Source organism: Felis catus, chromosome B4 (assembly GCF_018350175.1).
Source record: "Felis catus isolate Fca126 chromosome B4, F.catus_Fca126_mat1.0, whole genome shotgun sequence".
NCBI lineage: Eukaryota > Metazoa > Chordata > Mammalia > Carnivora > Felidae > Felis > Felis catus.
This window is the reverse complement of record NC_058374.1, coordinates 79,547,618-79,570,581: the sequence shown is the minus strand read 5'-3', so window position 1 is coordinate 79,570,581 and position 22,964 is coordinate 79,547,618. Positions and strand designations below refer to the sequence as shown.

Below are 22,964 nucleotides of genomic sequence, written 5' to 3'. Positions count from 1 at the left end.
AGCCTGACTTGGGGCTCCACCCATGACCCTGGGATCATGACTTGATCCAAAATCAAAGGTCAGATGCTCAACCAACTGAGCCACTCAGGCACCCCCAACTTAAGAGCATTTTGATACCCTTCAGCTTTGTCTGCTGAGGCCAAGCCAGGCCCACCTTTGTCCTGTGGTTTTGCCTTTCTTCCTAACACTCTCAGACTTGGACTCCTGCAAGCTATTCTCACCTCTTTACAGTACCACATAGTAGGAGGGAGCAATAATTTGTCTTCAAATGTTCTCAGATGAACCACACAAAACACAGGGTTTAAATGTTACATCTTTATTATATTAAAGTTAAATCAAAAGGAAATATTTCATATAAAACACTGGAAAAGTCATTTAAAATATTTATCCTAAGGGTTAAATCTAAGAACAGGAGGTAGAACAGTCACATGGCTTCTATCTGTGATAGGACAGCTCCAAGGGATCACCGCAGGGAGACAGGCAAGCCATATGCCACAGGTGCAGCCCCAATAAGATACTTGAGTCGGGGAGCCTGGCGCGCCTGGTTGACATAGTAGAGAAGAGGGGCTCCTGGGCCTGCTCCAAGCCAACCCTGCAGCAGAGCCTCCGTGTAGCGGTCAATGTCACGGTCAGTCACATCCCAGAGGTTACCCAGAAACAGGGGACTGGGGAAAAAAAAAGAACTACAAAGTGAGGGCTCTAAAACAAAATACATGAGGAAGGATTTAGTGTTCAGACCTGGGAAAGAACCTGGGGTGGGGACCTAGGTTAGGCCCTCGAGACTCACCAGCCAGCCATGATATACTTGAGCACGATGCCAGCCCCCTCCAGGTTTCCATGCACAGCCAGGGCTGCGCTGCTGCAGCCAAACAGCAGGGCCACTGCCCGGCAGCCGAGCCGCAGGACGGCCTGTCCATCCAGGAAGCGGGCACCCGCCCCGTGCCCTGCATAGCTAAGGCAAAAGGATGTGAGATGAATCTGACCCAGCAGTAGCCGGCCTCTGGCGTGTCTCCGGGGGCGTCCTGAGTCAGCCAGTGGCTTGAAAGCCACAAAACAAACTATGGTGATACCCACCCCCCCCCCCCCCCCCACTTCCCTGCCCTGAGCACTCACATATATAAGTCATGCTCTGTCAAGGCTGCTTGCACTTGTTCTGGGCTCGGCACCTCCCCAACCACCCCTTTCCAGCCAGCTTCACTGCAGGGAAAAGGTAGGAGTAAGAACTGGGGTCAGCTGGCAAAGAGGGCAGAGGGAATAGTAGGCAGAAGGTGGGCTGCAAGCTTTGATTCAGGGGAAAAGGACATGTTGCCCCTCTCTACCCTCCCCCACCCCCTTTCTTACTCTTCTCCCCCTGACCTGCTAAAATTGGCTCGAAATTGCTCCTCTGTGCTTGACAGATTATTGTGAGGGTTCAGGACGTAGAAGGTATTGCGTGGATCCACCCCTTGGCTTAGCACTGCTGAGGCCCCCGACTGAGGAGAAGACACTGGTGATCAGGATCCTGGTCTGGCCAGAGAGCCCAAGCTTCAACAAACTCCAAACCCCTTTCCACGACTGAACCATCCCATCCCTAAGACCCTCTCCTGTCTTCCCAGATCTCCCTCAATTACTAATCATTCCCCCACTCCCTGAAACCCACCTCTCTGATGATGGAATAGCTGAGCAAGAAGTGGAAGGAGGGCAGCCGAGTGACAGGCAGTGCCCGGAGACTGGGGATGCTCTCCCATGGCAGCTTTTGCAGGTCCTGGACAAAAAGCATGCAGGGATTACCATCCCCAGCCAGGCATCCACAAGCATCAGAAGGGGGCAGAGGGGTGACCTGGTGCCCGCTGCCCACCAGATACGGTCCCTCCAGCCCCCAGCTCCTTACCTTGTCTAGCACTAAGACAAGATGCCTATTGCTTGGTACTGTCTGACCCTGAAGACGTCGTACTGCCTCACTTAGAAGCTCTTGGGCTCGTTCTGGCCAGGCTGGGCACAGCCCATAGGCCAAGGTCTCAATGTCCTGAGGGGTGAGGGTACTGGCACCACTGAGCATGGTCTGCAGGGGAACAGTGGTCAGTGAGGGCCATCGCTCCCATCTCCACTCACAATGGCAGTGGGGGAAGAATTAAGTCCAGCTTCTTCCCCCTCCCAGATTTCTCAACTCACTTTCAGCAGAGCTGCATCAGGATATTCCCAGCCACATTCCTGCAGCAACTTTTGTAGGCGGGAGGCCTCCTGGGCAGGGCCAGGGTCCTCACTGGATGGCAGCAACAGTCCCCTCCAGCAGCCCAATACATGTTTCTCTAGGGAAATGATGAGTGCCTGAATGAGGAAGAATAGAACGTTCGGTCAGAGAGGAGCTGAGGAAATGGGTTTTCCAACGTATATATTTGTTTTACACATCTTCCCGCCAGTTAAAAAGGCAAGAAGCTAGAAACGTTTTTCATTTGCTGAGACTCTGGGGGAGTACAGATAAGATGATTTATCACATATCACTATGTCTTGACAAATACAAACAGGTGGGCAATGAAAGCTAAACCTGGGAAGCTGATACTTGGGCTTAAATCTTTTTTCTTGTATGTATCCTCAAACATTCTGTTGGCATCACCCCTTTGAGTTTTTAGCTCTTTTTTGAAGTCGTTCTCAAGTAACATCATTTTTTATTTAGGCTATGCTTCCAGAAAGGACTTGAGGTAACTCGGCACTAGCCCGGACTCCTGAGAGAGAGGACAGTGACACGCAGGGTCACTCCCAGGGCAGGCCTGACCCCACCCCACCTTGGGAGCACACACCTCCATCCTATGGTCCAGTTCTAGCCGTCCTGTCCACCATTCTCGCTTGTCAGTACAGCTGCTGTTCTCTTTCTGTTCCTTCTGGATGGTGTCAAACTCTTTCAGGGCCGAACTCAGAGGAAGCTTTGGGAGATGGGACGGTGAGCCTTCTGCTCGTCCACGTGATCACCACCTCTCCATCCCCCCAGCCGCGGGATATGAGCAGCTTGACCAGAAGCCTACCCCAGCCCAACTTTGCTTGCTGGCCCAGGAAACCTACCTTGCTCTGGGCGGTGGGGATCTGCACAGTGACTGGGGGATTGTCTTTTTCCAGTCGGGTCAGCAAGAGGGTGTTGCCCACGGTTCCAGGCTGAAGTGTGGCCAGAGCTAACACACACACAGTTACCCCTGACACACAGAGCATACCCAGAATCATTTCAGCTCTTACAAGGAACTCCCTTCCCCATCTTCTGCACTCAATGCTACCCATCACTCAAGACAATTCTAAAAAATCTCTGCTCACTGGAGTTCAAGCTGCTCTCCCCGAACAGCCCCCTGTGGAGAGAGACCACATCTTGTACTTCGATGTGTCCCTCACAGAAACTAACAAAAGTTCCTGAACAGAGGGAGGCACTCAAATCATCTGTTAATGTGTTTTGTGTTAGTGCAGGGAGACTCTGGACATCTGAACCTACCCCTGAAAAAAGACACTGAATCTGCTAGTAACGCAGAGTGGGGTTAAAAAAAAAAAAAAGCACAAGGCTTCCAAATTTAGGGTATTTCTCTTTGGTGAGAGTAACAAAATGACAATCAGTGAAAAGGGAGGATATGTTCTTCCATAGGGTCATAAATCTACGTTAACTAATGCCTTAAACTCCTTCCCCTAACTCCTTAGTAAGAAGATGCAAAAAAGGACAGGAGAGCCAGCTGAAGCCTGCTGCCATACCGCTGGGGATCAGAGCCAGGCGCTCCTGGAAACTCTCCTTCTCAGGCTCAGGGAATTGACCAGATCCTGAAGCCCTGAAGGAAAAGAGGTGCTGGATGCGGGCCAGGGGGACATCTCCAGGCCTGTCCTGCAGGCTCAGCCTCTGCACCTGGTCTGCCATTTCGAGTGATCCCCGGTGCTTCTGGGCCTTGCTGCAGATAACATAAGTAGGGGTGAGTTCTCCCTCCTTCAAAATCTAGACCTTCCTTCCAGTCTGTCCCCTGCATGGGCCTTGGGGAAACTCACCTGAGCTGCCTGTGGAGGTGGGTGAGCAGCTGGTGGCGACAGGTGATGGACACAGACTCAGTGACAAGGCAGGCTGTGGCATAGGGATCCCGGTGGCCCAAGCACAAAGCCAGGAGGCGGCAGAGGTAAGCATAAAGTCCACTAGGAGGGCAATGACTAACCCCACGGAAAGCAATGGTCAATAAGTCACAGATGGAATCCAGGGTAGAGAGACCTAGAGGAAGGTGAAGATACTTGCTGTAGATGAGTCCCATACTGTTTAGCTGATGGAACTTTCCATAAAAGTCCCAACTTTTCATAAAACTTTTATGAAAAGTTCCAAGTTTCCAAGGTTCTATCTCATCTCCCACTTGGATAAAAAAAGCTACCATTAATGCAGGGCAATGTGCCAGGTGGGATGCTATGCAACTTACCTCAACTCACCCCATCCCCCCAAACCCCATTTTATAGGTAAGTAAATAAAGGCTCAGAGAGGCTGAGTAACTTGCACACATCTAGTGAAGAGAGTGATGGGATTCAAACCCAGGTTCAAAGGTGACCGGATCTAGATGAGGATCCGAAGACAGAACCATGGGCAGGCCACAAGGGCATCAGATCAAGCAACCTAGAGGCTCGCCCTCTCCTAGTAACCAGACCTCAGTGGTTAGCCTCACCAATGGCTACAGGGGCAGAGGAGAGTCGGAGCCGAGGACCAAGATCCTTGTCTCTCTCCTTGTCTGGGCATGGGACCGGCAGCTCCTCTTTACTGGAATCACGTCTCAACACTTCACATTCTCCTATGGCTGTATCAGGTCCTGGAGCTGGTGCCTTCCCACCTAGGGAGAGAACGTGACTTTCTGTAGTTTCTTCCTCCTGTCGTCTCCTTTGTTCTTTCTAGGATCCAGTCCCGGAGCCAGGAACAAAGTTGTATTTCTGTACTGTCTTTGGCATCAGTTATTTCTTGTGCTTTGGTCCCAGGGCAACCCCGACCCCCAAAGATGTATGCACCTTCTACCTCCCACCGTTACCATCTTACCTGAGGCTGAGTCTTCCCCGTCAGAGCCCCTGAGGATCTCAAAGCTCATTTCCATCTGGTTGTCAGTCATTTCCTCCTCAGGGATGGTCCTCATGATCTCAGAGCCCAGCTCCTCACAGTGTCCTGATGTCACCTTCTTGGCCCTCCGGCTCCTACCACCCAGGCCTGGGAGCCCAGGGGCACTACTTGAGGCTGCCACTGCAACTGTCTTCAGGCTCGGGTTCTTCCTGGCCTGGCCCCGGCCCCGGCCCCGGCCCCGGGAAGCAGTGCCCCGTCTCTTGGGCCCCTCTGCAGGCCGTGCTTCAATTGAGACAGGGTCTTCCAAATCACTGTCATCACTGAAGTTCACCTGGGATGGGTGGGAAAGGGAGAAGGGCCAAGAGGCCTTCAGTGATAAGACATCTGCCAGCAGGTGGTGCTGCAGAGGCACACTCTCAGAGGCCTTTGGGGGAAGATTTAAAAATTAACCTCTCCAATTGAGGCAGCTCAATCAAGGGCCAGGACTCTTGGGTGCGGAAGGAGGGAGAGAAGGGAGGAACAAAAGGACAAGGATGAAAAGGAAGAGGAACCACAGAGTTAAGGAAAGCACCTTCTGTTTGAAACAAAGATAGAATTGTCTTTCTGTGCAGGTTAACAGTAGAGCTGAAGGCCCCACCAGGCCCCGGGAAAGGCACCTATTCTGAATTCTCCAGAACCACCCCACCTGACACCAACACCACCCAGCCGCAGTCCCACCTCACCTTGAGGCGCGTCTGGACCCTCTGTTGTACTCTGGGGGCCTTGGGAACCTCAGGCTTGCTCTTTGTAGGGAGGACTTCCTCAAACACAGTAAAAGGGACTCGAGTGCCTGCTGGCCTGACCTGGCCTGGGGGCTTCGGTGTACAGGGCAGTCCTCCACCTTCCAGACTCTTCAGAGAGGTATTATGGAGGGGCTGGGTAGATGAGGCTGCCCGCTGACGCCCCCTTCCAGAAAGTTTTTGGCTTCGCGGCTTAGAGGGCTCTGAGCCTGGGGAGGGTTTTACTGATGGTGGCTGCCAGCCCCAGGAGCTTGCAAAAAGTTGGGTAGTGCAGCAGTTGAGGCCGGCCAGCTTTGCAAGGGCCCGAATCAAGAGCAGGCTGGCTCGCCAGGGCTCCAGGTGGGGTACTCGTGCTGCCACAAACTTCAGCCCCGACTCCAGGACCTTCCCCAGACTCTTGTGTGATGGCCGGCTCAGCCCCTCCAGTGCCAGCTGTGTGTAGGCCTGAGCCAAGATCTCATCCAAGAGGCTCGGGACAGGGGAGGGAGGTGCTTTGTGATTCAGGGTAGTTTGTAGAGCTTGGGTGAGGCGCTCAGTGGCTGCAGGGCAACCCTTTAGCACGACCTGCAGCAGATCCAGACCCTGGGCCTGATGGCCCAAAGCCAGCCTCACCCCCGCTGTGACCAATGCCCAGCGCAGACAGACTGCCGAGAGCACGGGGCTGGCACAGAGCAAGCAGTCACACGTGGGCAGGTGGGTCAGGAAGCCGGGGCTGGGCTGGGGCTTCACTTTCAGGACAGGGGAGGAGTTAGTAGAAGGTGCCACAGGACCTGGCTCCTTGGCCACAGTGGCTACCAGCTCCAGGGCAGGGCCTCTTAGGAAGGGCTCCTCTTCAGGGAGCTCTGGAGGACGACGGACCCGGGTCTGCTGCTTGCCCTTCTGCAGGTGGACTTTCTTCACTGAGTCCAGGTGCTGGGCTAGCCCGCCAAACTCTGGGGAGAGTGGAGCCAGAATTACAAAACTGGGGGAAGTGATACCAAGTGCTTCCTGAGCTACCCCAGGGCCCAACTCCTTAATATAGGTGTTATTTACTTACTGCTTGTATGGATTACTGTCTGATCGGACTAAATATGAATCTGGCTTATTTTTGTTTTCAGTAAAATCCCTAATGTTTCTTCCCATCCCATAATAGATAAACCCAACCCGCAAAACCCCCATACCTGCACCTGAGACGGCTGCATAGCTCAGGAAAGCAGGTGGGCACCAGGAGGCCCACGTCTTTATCCTGGCTCTGGGCCCCAACTAGGCCCATGATCCTGGTCCAAAACACTGAATTTCTCAACTTCCTCATTTTACAAGTGAGAAAAAAAATCCATGTGTCCACCTGACTTTCCAGGGTTTTGTGTGGGTCAAATGAAATACGAGAGGGAAAAGTGGTTGATAAGAAAAAATGTACCATAAATACACTATTTTATTATTAATTTAAGCCCTCCTGAGGACACGACATTTGTGCTGTCCAATAGAGTGGCCACTAAGCCACAATGTGGCTACTGAGCACATGAAATGTGGCAAGTGACTGAGGAATGAATTGTAAATTTTATTTAGATTTAAATAGCCAAAATGTATTAGGCAGTGCTGAAAAGTAGAGCCACATTGGGTTAGTCAGATGGGCGAGCCATCTGAAGGAGGGACACCAGGGGTCTGATTGAAGCAGAAGAGTTAGAAGTCCCTGATTTAGGGGCGCCTGGGTGGCTCAGTCAGTTAAGCGTTCGACTTCGGCTCAGGTCATGATCTCGCGGTCTGTGAGTTCGAGCCCTGCATTGGGCTCTGTGCTGACAGCTCAGAGCCTGGAACCTGCTTTGGATTCTGTGTCTCCCTCTCTCTCTGCCCCTCCCCTGCTCGCACTCTGTCTCTGTCTCTCTCTCTCTAAAACATTAAAAAAAATTTTTAAAAAAAAGGTCCCTGATTTAGAAGGAACTCACACTTTCACATACAAAGATGTGTCGTAGTGTTTGTGTGCCACTCCCGCCACTGCCCGTGGGTGTGGGGGCATGGCTGCTCACCTGTGCAAGACTCCAGTAAGAACAGAACCTGCTGCAGGTCCGACTCACAGAGGTCAATGTCAGTGCGTGCCAGCTCCAGCTCCGCCTTCAGCACCAGGAACAGGGCACACCTTGTTGGGAGAGGAGGTGACAAGCAACTCGTGCAAGTCTTTGTGTTCCTGAGTCCATCTTCCTGTCCCTTTCACTGGCAGCACTGGGGCAGGCTCCTAGCCTCTGGAGGACCTCTACTCTCTCGAGCTGACTTCAAGTCTACCCTGGCAAAACTCTCTACACTTCTCCCTCATCCCCAGTCATCTTTGTGCACGAGGACAGGATTTCCCAAACCACATTCCCACCCAAAAAAAAGGATCCTGTGGGCAAAGGGACTTAGGGAAACATGGTACACCAGCTCTCCCTTTTGGAGAGTTACAATGTGGATCGGCGTACTGAAGGATGTGAGAAGTCCTACAGGAAATAAAAATGTCTAAGCTTGGTTAAGTCGGCATTTCCTACTTACTGAGCCATGGGATATGTTCTCCCAACCCCTCCAAACATAACATGTAAAATCTGTGGAAGAGTTTGGGACCCCAGAGTCCAGGATGTGGGCACTCAGGTTCTGGAATGGCCTCCTCTGGCCTGTACTCACTGGTGTGGTAGCTGCAGTTTCGTCGTAAGTTTCAGGGCATCCAAGCAAAAGGCCTTGGCTTCGCTCACACAACCCAGATGGCCCAGGCGGGAGACCAGCTTCTCTGAGCAGCTCAGCACCTCGGTCAGAACCTGCCATTTTTGTACCAGATTTTCACCTGGTACAAAGGAGAGAGACGAGACCACCGTCACTCAGTCACAGCCTGGATCCTCTGGAGGCAAAGCTGGCAGCCCCACCATCTGGCCTGTTCATTCCCACTGGGCCTCGCTCTCCTCCTCAGACTCACCATAGTCCAGAAATGGGGTCTCCACAGCCGCCTTCTGAATCGAGAGCACGTCACTGCCCAGGAGCAGGAGGATAATGCTTCGGAGGAGCTTATGGGAGTCGACGAGTGCAATCTCAGGCGTCTGCCAGCCTGTGCAGGGAGTGGCAGGGGGACAAGAAGGGAGATGATGCCGCCAGAACTGCCACCACCTTCACCTACTAAGATAGCAAATGCAAAACGTGCTGCCGCTGTTCTTCTGTGCCTAAGGCAGACAGAGCGAATCAATCACAGAACTCTTTCCCTCAGATCACGTGGGGCCTCAGAACCCTTGTTAGTATAGCATTCCAGCCAGGTACTAAGCAATCGATCAGTCGGCAGACAAACAGAGACTCATATGCTATCCCAGGCCTACTCTGTGCAGCCTCTCAGTGGGCTAGTCCACACAGTTGGGACAGCAGAGGGGACAAGGGCTTGAGAAGAGCTGAGAGTGGACGATCCACACCATTTGACCACAGAGGGCCATCATCCACCCTATTCTTTCACCTTGGGCACAGAGCTGCTCCCGCAGGGAGGCTGAGAGGCTGTCTGATGAGAGGCTGAGGTACGATGCCACCACCTGCAAGGCCTGGACACGCAGCAAGTACCAGGCCTTGGATGATCTCTGGAGGGCAGGGTCCCGAAGCACAGACAGCAACAGAGAGGCACCCTCAGTCACCTGGGAGACAGGGAGGGCCAGAGAAGAGTGGTGAGTGAGGTCAGAGCAGCGATTCAGAGCTTAGGATGCCCCTAAAGATCATCTGGCCCAGCCCCTGCTTTTGAGAATGATAAAAGCTGTGGAGAAAACGACAGCCTGAGAGGGCGCAAGACGCAGACAAGTCACACAGTTAGGCTGTGAGAAAACTCAGGTTTTCTGCATCTCACTTGATTTCCAATTTGGGCTCCATTGCCTTCCTGGGATCAATGTCATCTCAGTCTCTAGTCACAGGACAGTGTGACTGAGGCAATTAGGAAAGAACAGAAAGGACAAGGCTGGGAAACAGCACTGCTTCTCACGGTCGGGAATACTCTTCCTAGCTCCAGGGAAATTTCAGAAGCCTGAAAAATATCCCGGAAATCCTAAAAATCCTTCCAATACCTGGGAACTTCAGGGGTTAAGAAAGTGAAAAATACCTTCTGGTGAACACAGTAGAGTTGACTTCGAAGTAGGTTACAGGTCAGCGAAAGGAGCAGGTACGTGTCAGTGTTGTGATCCAGAAGCTTCAGGCTTGAGTCTGCCTCTTCCAGGTATAGCTAAGAAAACAATCATGGGATTCGTGAACATGCTGGTGAGGAAAGGCAGCCAGACTTTTCAAATTAAAGTGGATTAAAACACTTGCAAGGAAAATGCAGAACACCTCCAACTAAGTATTCAATTATTTCATATATTATAATTTACAACATGAGAGTTATTCAATCACTCGCTAAAATGTTCATTTAATATCTTTCGGTTAACCACTATGTTAGAAAGACATAGCTGAATAAGGAATAAGCAAGACTTTCCATCCAATAGCTTGCAATGCAGTGGGGGTGCAGACACACCTGTGTAATCGTGACACAATGCCATTAGTAGTATGGGGACCCAGGGAAAGTAGGTGATTCTGCCCTTGAAGAAGAGGATGTATAAAATACTTCATGAGGGAGAGGACAATTGAGCTAGGCCTTGAAAAGAAAGTAGAAAAAAGGTGGGTGGAAGAGGTGTATTTAGGGTGGAGGGGCTAACAGAACCAAAGGGAGGGAGGCACATACAAGGCTCTAAAGTAACTGGCGTGGATGGACAGAAGTTCCATGGTGGGGAGTGGCAAGAAAAAGCATGAGCCAGGATACAGAAGGTGTGCAATACCAAGTAAAGTGTCTAGACAGTATCATCCTACAGGTAATGAAGAAACCAATGAAATCCTTTAAGCAGGAAAAAAGATGAGATCAGATCTGTGCCTTAAAAGATCATGTTAGAAGACAAAAGGGGCCTCCCTGCTGGAGGCAGGGAGACCAGCTAGGTGGTGTTGGAGCAGTCCTAAGTGAGTGGAGAAAGGGTGACTAGGGCAAATGGTGGGGAAATACAGGATTAGTGGTGTATTTCTGGTGCAGGATCTATAAGACTTAGGAAACAATGGTTTTGCAGTGAGAAGGAAAGACGCTTCCTCTTCCCACAGCTGCCTCCCAACCACTCCACACTTTACGACCCTCCAGCAGGATGTGGCAGTAGAAGGCAGGGAAGATGCCCCTTCAGTATCTTGTCTTCTCAGAGAAAAGATGGGTCACTAAAGCCAGGTCCCCCCGCAGCTCCGGGCTTGGCTGGCTGGGCACTCACCTGGGCATAGCTGGGACAGCCGAGCATCAGGAGCAGCTGGCTGGCGTGGCAGGAGGAGCCGGCTGCCTTCGCGTGGTCCTCCAGTCTCTGGGAGACGATCCGTACGAGCAGGAGGACCTCCAGAGCCTGCAGGGGCTGGTCAGCCAGGAGCAGGAAGTTTACCCAGCTCCTGCTCGAACCTCCCTTTCTACCCTCTGCTCCTCAGCCCTTTGAGACCTTGGTCTGACTTCAGAGCCTGGATGAGGTGTGGCTACAGACAAGGCCACCACCTGCCATCCTCAAGAAGCCTGAGATAAGAGTAGCGAGGGAGCCTACCACCATCCAGCCTCCCGTGTGAAAGCTTAGGTACCAGTCAGCATCGACAGCTGGGAGTTACCGAAAGCTTACTATGGGCCAGGCACTGTGCTGAGAGGTTTACATCAGGGCAGGGGGATGGGCGAGACAGGCAAGAGGATCAAGAGGTACAAACTTCCAGTTATAAAATAAGTAAGTCGCGGGGCTGAAAAAGTACAGCAAAGAGGGTACAGTCAATAACATTGTGATAATAATGTATGGTGACTTCCCTCACCATGGTGAGCACTGAGTAACGCACGCTGTTGCCAAATCACTATGTTGCACGCCTAAAACTAATATAATATTGTGTGTCAACCATACTTCAATTCCTTTTAATGTTTACTTACTTTTGAGAGAGAGAAAGCCTGAGCAGGAGAGGGACAGAAAGAGAGAGGGGACAGAGGATCTGAAGCGGGCCCTGTGCTGACAGCAACGAGCCTGATGCGGGGCTCAAAGCCCTGAACTGTGAGATCATGACCTGAGCGGAAGTTGGGATGCTCAACCGACTGAGCCACCCAGTTGGTTCAAGCCCCACATGGGGCTCTGCGCTGATAGCACAGAGCCCGCTTGGGATTCTGTCTCCCTCTCTCTCTGCCCCTACCCTGCTTGCTCTCTCTCAAAATAAATAAAAATACACTTAAAAAAAAAAAAAAAGAATTCATAGATCTAAAAAAAAAAAAAAAAAAAATTGAAGGGACACCTGGCTGGTTCAGTGAGGGGGGCATACAAAGTTGTGAGTTTGAGCCCCACATTGGGTGTAGAGATTACTGAAAAATAAAATTTGAAGTGAAACTTCAAAAGTCATAATAAAAATATCAAATTGTCAAAAAGAGGGGGTTCACGTGCATCAGCTCTTTTAATCTTTCATAGTGACTCTAACCCCAATTTTACAGATGACTATAGACTAAGAGGCTTAAGACTCACGCAAGTTAAGTTGCTTGCCCAAATTCACATCACAGGTACAGGGGAGAGCCAAGACTCAGATCTAGCGCTGAGGCAGCTTCCCTCGATTCTCATGCTAGAAAGATGGCCTAATGGCCACAGTAACAAAGATCTTTTTTATGTACCATGTTCTTTTTCGGAGGTTCCTAACGTGGGGTCCAGGGAAGAGCTTCAGGGAGTCTGTGAAATGTCCTGATGTTGCATGTAAAAATGTAAAATTAAACCTATAGGCATTTATGTATGTTTCAGAAAACACACAGCTCAAATTACCTAAGAATTAATAATAACTATATCTGACATTTGAATATGCCACTTAAGGACACCATGAGGTAGTGCTATTACTGTCCTCATTTTAGACACAAGGAAACCTGGGTTTAGGAAGTTACGTCACTTGCCAAGGTGAGTTAAAATAAAGGACGAAGCTTGTATTTCAACTTAGGAAGCCCGGTGAGAGAGGCCACAATGGGCTACATGGCTTCTTAGCAGATACACCAGCCAAAGAAGAGGAAAGAGTGGGCTTCTGGCGTGTGTTAACGCCCTGCCCCATTACCTTTGCCGCCAGCTGATAGAGGGCTGCTAGGGTCTGCAGTGAGGCTGCTGTCTGCTGGAGACACCGTACAGCGGGGGCTTGTGCCTTTGTAAGCACCTCCTTCCAAAGGGCCAGTGCTTGGTCCAGGCATTTGGACTGAGCTAGAAGTCAGAAGAAAGGGACCGGCCATTCTCTGTGTGGGCCATTTGGGGAGAATGCAGCCTTCTTCGTAACGCCCTCTGCCCTCTGTGCCCACCTCCCACCCTACTTCCTTTCCCCTACCTGGGGTCCCCATTCTGCTCTTAGGAAGACACAGAGGAGACCCCATCTAGCACACTACATTCACAACCCTCACCAGCATCTGCAGCCAGGTTGAAGGCAATGTTACTGTATAGGAAACGATCTTCTTGGAGTTTATCTTCATAGTTCAGGTCATTGACTTCAAATTCCTCCAGGTTATTAGGGGCCTGGGCTCTCCGATCCCGCTCGATACCCTAGATGGGGGGGAGGGGGGATCAGGATAAAAAACAGGGCTGGCACCAGCTTACTGTGGGCCTGGGGGAAATAATCCAGTTCTGCTAAGCCCCACAGAAGCCACACTTACTTCCTGCATTTTGGTCTCCAGGGTACAAATGTAGAACCATAGGAGGGCCTGTGCTTTATCATCCAGAAGCCGATCCTTGGCCTGGGTCTCAGGCCTCACAGACTCCAGAAGCTGTAGGGCTTCCTGGATAGCATCCAGGGCAGAGCTGAAGGGAGAGGATGGACTTAAGCTGGGCCCATGACGAGTACCTGCCATAGTGTCCTGGGAAGGACCTTCTGCAGGATAGCCGGCCCCACCCTTTGAATGAGCGCCCATGGCCACAAACTGAAGTGGCTGCTCAGGGACTTGGGAGAGGGAAACGGCCTCTGAAAAGGGTAAGATGACCTAGGGTGAGAAGCAAGAGTGGCCTCCCCAGCTATTCTTCCTCACCAGTTGGTCTGCTGGGCAAAGTCATGGTAGCAGAGCACCTGAGCCAGTTCCACCAGGTGGGTGGCCCGAGCCCAGGCCCCAGCCGGTGTCTCCTCAGGGCTCAGCTCCAGCAGGTCACAGATGACGTTGAACCGTTCCTGCCCTGTGTCCGCTCGCACAGCCTTATAGGCCTGCAGCTCCTCCCTCAGCAGGAAGACCAGGGTCTCTGGGTCCCAGCCACTCAGGCTGTCTCGCAGAGTCCTAAGAGAAGGCAGGCCCAACGCCATGTCAGGGAGTCCGTGAAGCATGGAGCTTCTGCCCCGTGCCAAGGAGTCCCAGCCTTGGCTTGCTGAGAGGTCACTGACTTCCCAGTCATTAAAGCAAGGGCATTGCCTGTCCCCACTGCTCCCCTATACCTAGCACAGTGACTGTCATATAGTAGGCATTTGATAAATAACAACGAACAGAGGAATCAGTGCCTTTTTTCAGACAGAAGGATACACGAGACCACCAGTACCAAAAGCTAGCCCTAGCCAGGGAGCAAACATGGTTGTCTCCCTCCCCGCCAACTCACCTCAGCTGTAGCTCCTTGTCTCCTGCTCTGGCTGCATCCATCTTGATCCGAACCCAGAAGGTGACAGGCTCAGCCATGTGTCGGGGGCCACAGGGCTGCAGGGCTGTCAGCCACAAAGTCACCATCTCGCAGCCCTGGGCCTGTTTACCCAGTTTCTTCAAACTCTCTCCATGCAGCCGGAAGCACCTGTGCAACTGACCATAGAAAGCAGAGACCAAACTGCAGAGAGGAACCACCGAGTCCGTAATAGTGGGGGAGTACATGCCACACAGGTACATACACCACCAGGTGGTCCGCCAGCCCCCAAGCCTGCCCCAAGGCAGAAGACACCAAAGCACTAAACACCCCAGGGGTTCTCAATCTGAGGCTTCAATCCACCCCACCCACATATTTATGTCCACAGCCCTAGAAACCCGTTTCTCCTCCTGTAACCCCTCTCTCACAAGTCAGCGTCTTCTCAGTCCAAAATGCCAGGCCACCCTTGACCTTCCCTCCGCACCCCACCCCCCCACCCCGTCACAGCCAGTCACTTACCAAATTAATCCCGGGCTTCTTGCACCCATTCCCTTCTTCCCATCCCGCAAGACGCTACTTCAGTTCAGATACCCACCCTTTCCGGCCCAGGCTACAAGAGCAGTGGGGGTGCCCACTGTTGTCCTGGTATCTTGTTCATTCACCATAGTGATGCCAGAGAAACTCAAAATGCCAAGCTGATGTCATGCCTTCCTTTGAGAGGCTCATCTGCCTCACTCAAAATGAAAACCAAGGCCCTCTACAACCCATCTCACCTGCCACTCCAGCCAACCCATCATTTCATGGGTCTCCTTGCGATGGTTCTCACTCTGGTTACTTAAAGGGCCTCCTCGGGGAACTTTTAAAATAACCAGATGCATGGGCTCTAGCACCAGAGATTCTGATGCAATAGGCTTGGGCCAGGCATCAGAATGAGTTTTTTTAAGTACATTCAGGGGATTCTAACATGCAACCAGGTTGAGAACCACCAGCTTGAACGTGGCTAAATATAAAAAGTGAGACCATTAAAAAAAAAAAAAAAAAAGTAATAGTACAAGTGAGGTGTGGAAGACACCGTCCCAGGTACTTGGCTCTTAACACGCTACTGCAGGGCAGGGTCCTGGCCAGGCCCTTTCATGCTACTCAGGCCTCCAACATAACCTCCCTTCCTGCTCTCGTACCTTCTCAGGAGGCACCTCAGGATACATGTCCGGCTTCACCAACCCCAGGTGCTGACAGAGGGGCTCAGAGATGGCACAGGCCTCGGAATACAGCTTGTGACTATAGAAGCTGTAGGCCAAGTTACTGGTGTAAGAGGCTGCAAGTGAGAGAGAGAATAGTTGACAGCGGAAATAGTTCCCACTGCCGCTCTCCTGTTGGAGAGGCAGTAGAGAGAAGCTCAACCTGTGGCCGGCTCAGTAGCTTCCAGATCAGACAGGAAGCCCTATTGCTAGGGAATGAGATAGGGGCAGCTCTCCCCTACCTGCTCCAACTCAGCCCGTGATGTCCATTCCTGTAAGGCACACCCACACCAGCGGCTCCTTTGCACTTGTTCTACAAGCGCAAGCTGAGTCTTCACTCCTACACAGGGCCCATTTCCTCACATGCCAATTTTTGCCTTCATCTTCCTCCGAAGGGCAGCATTTTGGGGTTAACGCTCTGGCCTATCCCTTATCTCCTCCTCCTCCTCTCATTCCACGAAAGCCACACTAGGAGCCTCCTTGCTGTTTCTTGACCACACCAGGATAGTTCCTGCCTTAGGGCCTTGGCCTTGACTGTTTCTTCTGCCAAGGATGTCCTTTCGCAGGTGTCCACATGGCCAACTCCATCACATCCTCCAAGTTTTGCTCATGTCACCCTCCCAAGCAGGCCTATCCTGACTCTATTTTAAGTGGTAACTTGCCCCCTCACCCACCCTGAACTCCTAATTCCCTTTCTTATCCTGCTCTATACTCCTTCCCCCCTGCCCCCACATTTCTTATCACTTTCTAACATATTGATAATTCAATTATTCTGTTGCTTATTATCATTCTCCCCTAACCAGACTGTGGCTCCGTGAGGGCAGGGATCTTTGATTCGTTTACTGATATACCCAAGTCCTCACAATAGTGCTTGGCACATGGTAGGTGCTCAATAGATATTTGTTGAATGAACAAAATTTGCCCTAAACTCTAGTTTATGCAGTTTTTTGGCTATCAACACAGATGGCTGGAAAAAATTAAGTCAGGCTTCAATATTCCGGGAAGAATTTTCAAACTAGTAATTTTTGTGACTGCTGATGATATTTTCATCTCAATGGGTAGGTTCAACTACTGAATATATGAATATGAAAAGTTCTGGGGCACCTGGATGGCTCAGTTGGTTGGGCATCTGACTTCGGCTCAGGTCATGATCTTGCAGTCTGTGAGTTCAAGCCCCATGTCGGGCTCTGCGCTGACAGCTCAGAGCCTGGAGCCTGCTTCAGATTCTGTCTCTCTCTCTCTCTCTCTGCCCCATCCCCTGCTCTCACTGTGTGTGTGTATCTCTCAAAAATAAAAGAAAAACATAAAAAAAAAAAAAAGAAAAAAAAAGTTCTCCAAAACTTTTCAGTGACTGAACTCATTGGGTTTGTATAATTTAATGGGGCCATCCTTTTTATAAACTGAAGGGAAAACGTATTATAAAATACAAAAATAGACAAAACTAAAGTATGCCGTTGGGATAATGGTTGCTTTGAGGAGGGGGGTTACTAGGAGGGGGGCAGAAGGAGGGGTTTCCCCAAGGTCTAAATCATGCTCTTACTTGACCTAGACGTTGGTTAAAAAGTATGTTCAGGGGCACCTGGGTGGCTCAGTCGGTTGAGTGTCTGACTTCAGCTCAGGTCACGATCTCACGGTCCGTGAGTTCAAGCCCCGCGTCGGGCTCTGGGCTGATGGCTCAGAGCCTGGAGCCTGCTTCCGATTCTGTGTCTCCCTCTCTCTCTGCCCCTACCCCGTTCATGCTCTGTCTCTCTTTGTCTCAAAAATAAATAAACGTTAAAAAAAAAAAAAAAATTTAAAAAGTATGTTCACTTTGTACTTTGTACTTTTCTGTATGTACGTTTCAACTGAAAGGGTGTGGAGAAGTATATATGCAAATTTATTTATACATAGTACATCTCCAGAATGATACGTAAGAAATTGATCGTATTAGTTGTCTCAGTAGAGGGGAACTTTGTGACCAGGATTAGGAGAGAGAGACTTTAGACTACATGCCTTTTTGCGCAATTTGATTGTTGAAGCATTTTTACCTGGTTTCTAAAAAGAAATTTTAAGTTATAAATATTCTTTAAAACTTGGGGTGCCTGGGTGGCTCAGTGGGTTAAGTGTCTGACTTTGGCTCAGGTCATGATCTCATGGTTCGTGGGTTCGAGCCCCATGTTGGGCTCTGTGCTGACAGCTCAGAGCCTGGAGCCTGCTTCGGATTCTGTGTGTCTCCCTCTCTCTCTGACTCTCTCTCTCTCTCAAAAGTAAAAATAAACATTAAAAGTAAACATTAAAAAAAATACAACTTCTAGAAAGGTCATAGGGGCGCCTGGGTGGCTCAGTTGGTTAAGCATCCCACTTTGGCTCAGGTCATGATCTCGTGGTTTGTGAGTTCAAGCCCCACATTGGTCTCTGTGCTGACAGCTCAGAGCCTGGAGCCTGCTTCAGATTCTGTGTCTCCCTCTCTCTCTGCCCCTCCCCTGCTTACACTCTGTCTCTCTCTCAAAAATAAATAATAAAAAAAACATTTAAAAAAAAAAGGTCATAAAGTTGCATATCAGGTACAAACATTTTCATGAAAGAAAACACCAAATCATGTTTCAAAGTCAATGACAAAAAACTTGTGTCTGCTATCATAAGTTAGCCTTATCACTTCTCTACTACTATAAATGTTTAAAAAAATGTTTTTTAATGTTTTATTTATTTTTGTGAGAGACAGAGAGACAGAGTACAAGCGGCGGGGGCGGGGGCGGCAGGCAGAGAGAGAGGGAGACAGAATCCACGAAGCAGACTCCAGGTTCTGAGCTGTCAGCACAGAGCCCAACATGGGGCTCGAACCCATGAACACGAGATCATGACCTGAGCCAAAGTTGGATGCTTAACCAACTGAGCACCCAGGCACCCCTGTAAATGTTTATAAGTACAAGTGATGAGGGTCACTTAAGAACATTTTTTTTCACTGCCTCCTTAAACCATAAGGAGCCCCCAAGGTGGTCAGAACCATCCAGCAAGTGCTATTTGTCTGCCTAGAGAGTGATGACCTTCCCCCCTGCATCTGGGCCCCAGGGCACTAACCAGTCATGCCCAGGTAGTCAGTCAGCTCTTGGCCTGACAGGCTCTGTAAGGCCTCCAGCATCCAGACCACAGTAGATTTGCAACTTTCCACCAGCTGGGCCAGGTCAGCCAAATCAGCTACCTAAAGGGACAAGAAGGTCTTGAGAGTGAGAAGAGACATAATAGGTCCAAGGTGACATCTACCCCACCCCAAACCCAAAGCAACTCCAAAGCTCTACCAGGGCAGTCCAGCAACCCCAGACCCCAGGACCTGTCCAGGTCTTTTGATTCCCAGACTGTACCTGACAGCTTTGTGCAAAGTCATAAACCACCACAGTGTAGAGGTGAAGTCCCTGAAAGTGCATCTGAACCAGAGACTGCTGCTGCTTGGAGGAATCCCCACAGACCTGAGGAAGGAAGGGGAAGGTTGGGTTGAGAGGCAGAGATACAGGATGAGCTCCAAACTGAAGACTGGCCCAGAGTCCTGGAGAGCTGACTCAGCCCAGGGAGTAGGAAGAAGGGCATTAGGAGGGGCCATGGCCCTCCCAGAGTAGACTAGGCTGCTGGTGGCTGCACTAGGCATAATCCAGAGAGCAGCTGACTGAGGAGGGAGCCAGGGCTTCCAGATCTTACCAAAGACCTTAGCTTGATAGTCTGCAGAACCACATTCCCACCCTACCTCTAGGTTCTTAACTCACACCATCCTGCAGCTGCCGGATGAGAGAGCAGTACCCGCCAAGAAAAGCAAAGAGGCCCAGAACAGCATCCAGTCCATAGCGTCTCTTGATGCCTCGCTCCAGTCCTGAGAGGAAGAACTGGCAGCTGTCACATAATGCCCGCAATGGGGGTGATGGTGCCTCCACACTGTTGTTCAGGACAGCTGATGCCTTGATCAGAAGCTCGGCCAGTGCCTGGGATCCTCCCTCCCCAGCCTGTAGCAGTTCAACCCCAAGTTGGCATAACTGGAGGCTGGGAGCCAGACTGGTGTTCCTTAGGTAATCATGGGTCTTCTCCACTACTCTCGTGGCCTTGGCATGGTGGCCACTCCAGCAGAGGCGACGGCAACGTTCCAGGGTGAGTTCCAAGAGACAGAGGGCCCTCTGGGGAGAAAGAGGACCAGGAGAACCCCCTCCCTCACCCACCAAAACTTTGATCACATGCCTGGAGAGCAGGTCATCTAGGAAATCAGCATCGGCTTCATTCAGACTGTGCCCAGTGGCATCAAATAGCTGATGGGCAGCTACCACTCGACAGGCTGTTGGAGAAGCAAAGTGGGGAACCTCACAAGGGGTACTTTCATCCTCCAAGAGTACAAGAAAGCTCAAGGCCTTCAGCCGAGTTGATAATGCAGCTCGCCGCTCCTCCAGGGTTTCTGCTGCCTTCCAAAGCAGAGAAAAGCTGCCTCGCGCCACAGCATCATAGTCCTGGGGAGCAGCTTGGCGAGAGCAATGCACCAAACAGGCATGAAGGGGTTTTGCGAATCGGAGCGTGGCCTCTGGGATTCCCTGTGTGGCAATGTTCCGCAAAAAGATGAAGAGAATTCGTTCCAGGTACAGGGGTGGGCGCTGGGGGGTAGACATCAAGTAGCCATTGTAAGCCAGCTCCGCCAGTTCCAGCAGGCTCTCCAGGTGCCTAGGGCAAGCCAGCTTGGCAGTCAGCTGCTGGTTGCAAGCCCTCAAGATGGCATCACAAGCTTGTCTCCTCTCGGCATCAGATCGGCAGCTGTTTGAACCAGCTGGAAGCTTGGACAGGAACTCCTAAGAGGAGAGGAAGCTGTGATTGGGACCACCAAAGTAGGGAAAGATAACTAGAAAGGGGGCTTCTCAGGAGAGGATCCCCTATTAGTTATCTCTTCATATAAGACAAAAAACCCCAGCTCATCTTGGAAAGCCAGATGTATCCAGAGCCAGACACAATCCTACCTTCAAGTCAGGCAGCAACTCTTCAGCTTCCTTCACGCTGCTTAGCAAGGTCCCAAAGTTGATTCCTTTGAAGCTCCTCATGGCGTTGGAGGGCTAGGGAAAAGGAGAAGGATTAGAGTAGGCGGAGAAGATTCATAATGGAGGGCAGGAGAAGGGCTTGAAGGCTGCAGAAGTGAGGGGCGGTGGGGGGGGGGGGTTGTTTGCAAAGAATCCCATGAGAAATCCTATCGGGAGGGGCGCCTGGCTGGCTCAGTCAGTGGAGCTGTGGGATTCTTGATCTCCGGGTCGTCACTTCAAGTTCCACTTTGTAGAGATTACGAGATTACAAGAAAAGGGAAGGGAAGGGAAGGTAAAGGGAAGGTGAAGGGAAGGGAAGGGAAGGGAAGGGAAGGGAAGGGAAGTAGAAAGAAAGACAGAAAGAAAAACAGACAGACAGAAAGAAAGAAACCCTATTCGGGAAAAACGCCCATGTCAGGACAGCAGGCTCCCGTTATAAACGGACGCCTCTGCTTCTCCTTCCTCTCGGGGGATCCGGAGCCTCACTACCCATTCCACCACCCCGACGCTCCATACCGGGAGGCCTCCACTGAGTTCGGAGCTCACCAGGATATCCGGAGGTCTCCCAACCTTCCTTCGCAGAGCCGCCCCTCCCCTCAAGTCAGCGCCGGGACCCCACCTCACCTTGGCACGTACACACGTTCACGAGTTCCTCTGGGCTTTATCGCCCCAGAGGTCGCCTCCCCACCAGGTCCAGGACTTACTCGCCACAAGAAGAGCTCTGCAAAAACCCAAGACTCAACCTTCGTTTTCCGCGCCAGCCCCCCCTTTCAAATATCTCCAGCGACCAATGAGCGAGAGCTTTGTAACGCCGGCGTGCCGCGCGGCACAGTGGGAGTTGTAGTCTACCCGCCGCGCCGCACCGTCACGTGATACCGGCGGCGGGGTCGAGTTGCTGTGGGCTTTAAGGCCTCTTGGGGGCGCGGGTTTCCCCATTTACGCCAAGACGGAGATCCTTAGCTACCCGTTGCTTAGTCGCTATCTGGAGAGCCAGGCCTCTGCCTCCTTCTCCCCTTTATCTTCAGCGCTCAGAGTTTAAATTTCAAGAGAAGAGAAATAGGGTAGACAACAAAAAGAACTTACTTGGAAACTCACGCGGTTTGGGTTACTGGGAAAATAGGGCGTAGCCTTTCCTGGAGTTCTTTAAAAATGTAATTTTCTGAGGGCACTGACAGGAGTACCATGACTTCCAGCCCTCCCTCTCTCTTTGTTTCTCTCTCTCCCTCTCTCGGCCTTCCAGCCTTGCTCTTTACATAAACGGCATCAACTGGATTGTATGAGGAAGACAGAGGATCTAATGCTCCTTGATGGGGTGTAGAAGGTAGAGGGGAGGGTTAAGGGAAGAACCAGGAAAACTCACTTCACTGGGATATTTCACAGTCATTAATGGCTTACGTTTGCTAAGTACTAACTACATCCCCAAACGTGCAGATTCAATTGGTTCTGTTTCTCTTTCCTTCCTCCACCAAAGAATTCAGTTCAAAATTCTGGTCTTCCAGTTGGCTTTTTCCTGATGAATTCTATTGGATAACTCATCCTTATCTATCTCCTTTCTCTCTTTCTTTCTTTCTTTCTTTCTTTCTTTCTTCCTTCCTTCCTTCCTTCCTTCCTTCCTTCCTTCCTTCCTTCCTTCCTTCCTTCCTTTCTTTCTTTTCTTTCTTTCTTGGTGTTATTTATGTAAGTAATCTCTACACCCAGTGCAGGGTTCAAACTCAGGACACTGAGATCAAGAGTGGCATCTTCAGGGGCGCCTGGGTGGTGCAGTCGGTTGGGCGCCGACTTCAGCTCAGGTCAGGATCTCGCGGTCTGTGAGTTCGAGCCCCGCGTCCGGCTTTGGGCTGACGGCTCAGAGCCTGGAGCCTGCTTCTGATTCTGTGTGTCCCTCTCTCTCTGCCCTTCCCCCATTCAGGCTCTGTCTCAAAAATAAATAAACGTGTTTTTTTTTTTTTTTATTTTTTTAACGTTTATTTATTTTTGAGACAGAGAGACAGAGCATGAACGGGGGAGGGGCAGAGAGAGAGGGAGACACAGAATCTGAAACAGGCTCCAGGCTCTGAGCCGTCAGCACAGAGCCCGACGCGGGGCTCGAACTCACATACCGCGAGATCGTGACCTGAGCCGAAGTCGGACGCTTAACCGACTGAGCCACCCAGGCGCTCCATCAAAAATAAATAAACGTTTAAAGAGTGGCATCTTCTTCTGACTGAGCCAGCGAGGTGCCCCTATCATCATCGTCTTTCTTCATCATTATCCACCTCTTTTAGGAGCTGAGATTCTAGCAGAGACTATTTTTAAAAACAAAGACAAGAACGAGAACATCCCCAAAG

The 22,964-nt window shown here is 50.9% G+C and overlaps 1 protein-coding gene across 3 annotated transcripts; it reads right to left on the bottom strand.

Annotated features, from left to right (window-relative positions):
- Window positions 1–300: 300 nt before the first annotated feature.
- On the bottom strand, window positions 301–21,439 carry ESPL1 (extra spindle pole bodies like 1, separase). Of its 3 annotated transcripts, none has more exons than XM_045061854.1 (31): window positions 21,342–21,439; window positions 20,581–20,673; window positions 19,357–20,415; window positions 18,961–19,065; window positions 18,680–18,800; window positions 15,563–15,699; window positions 14,370–14,563; window positions 13,817–14,056; window positions 13,448–13,592; window positions 13,199–13,337; window positions 12,865–13,004; window positions 11,040–11,174; window positions 9,863–9,982; window positions 9,236–9,407; window positions 8,714–8,842; window positions 8,428–8,584; window positions 7,803–7,912; window positions 5,743–6,731; window positions 5,003–5,351; window positions 4,641–4,802; window positions 3,988–4,201; window positions 3,703–3,893; window positions 3,037–3,164; window positions 2,778–2,900; window positions 2,152–2,307; window positions 1,871–2,041; window positions 1,640–1,744; window positions 1,357–1,472; window positions 1,114–1,197; window positions 788–952; window positions 301–665 (listed from the first exon to the last, which is right to left on the bottom strand). In XM_045061854.1, the coding sequence occupies exons 2-31, from the start codon at window positions 20,659–20,661 to the stop codon at window positions 464–466; spliced, it is 6,339 nt and encodes a 2,112-aa protein (XP_044917789.1). In that variant the 5' UTR covers window positions 20,662–20,673; window positions 21,342–21,439; the 3' UTR covers window positions 301–463. The 3 variants fall into 3 exon arrangements, 2 of the variants coding, with proteins under 2 accessions (XP_044917789.1, XP_003988806.2); XM_003988757.5 differs by having other exon boundaries at window positions 21,262–21,427; XR_006600729.1 differs by lacking the exon at window positions 301–665 and having other exon boundaries at window positions 895–952; window positions 1,357–1,506; window positions 21,262–21,428.
- Window positions 21,440–22,964: the final 1,525 nt, after the last annotated feature.

Excerpts from the sequence above, each read along its gene's own strand:
- ESPL1 (XM_045061854.1), bottom strand. The coding sequence starts at position 20,661 with ATGAGGAGCTTCAAAGGAATCAACTTTGGGACCTTGCTAAGCAGCGTG. Across the intron at positions 20,416-20,580 it reads AGTTGCTGCCTGACTTGAAG|GAGTTCCTGTCCAAGCTTCC; the intron begins GTAGGATTGTGT and ends CTCTCCTCTTAG. Across the intron at positions 7,913-8,427 it reads AAACTGCAGCTACCACACCA|GTGTGCCCTGTTCCTGGTGC; the intron begins GTGAGTACAGGC and ends TCTCCCAACAAG.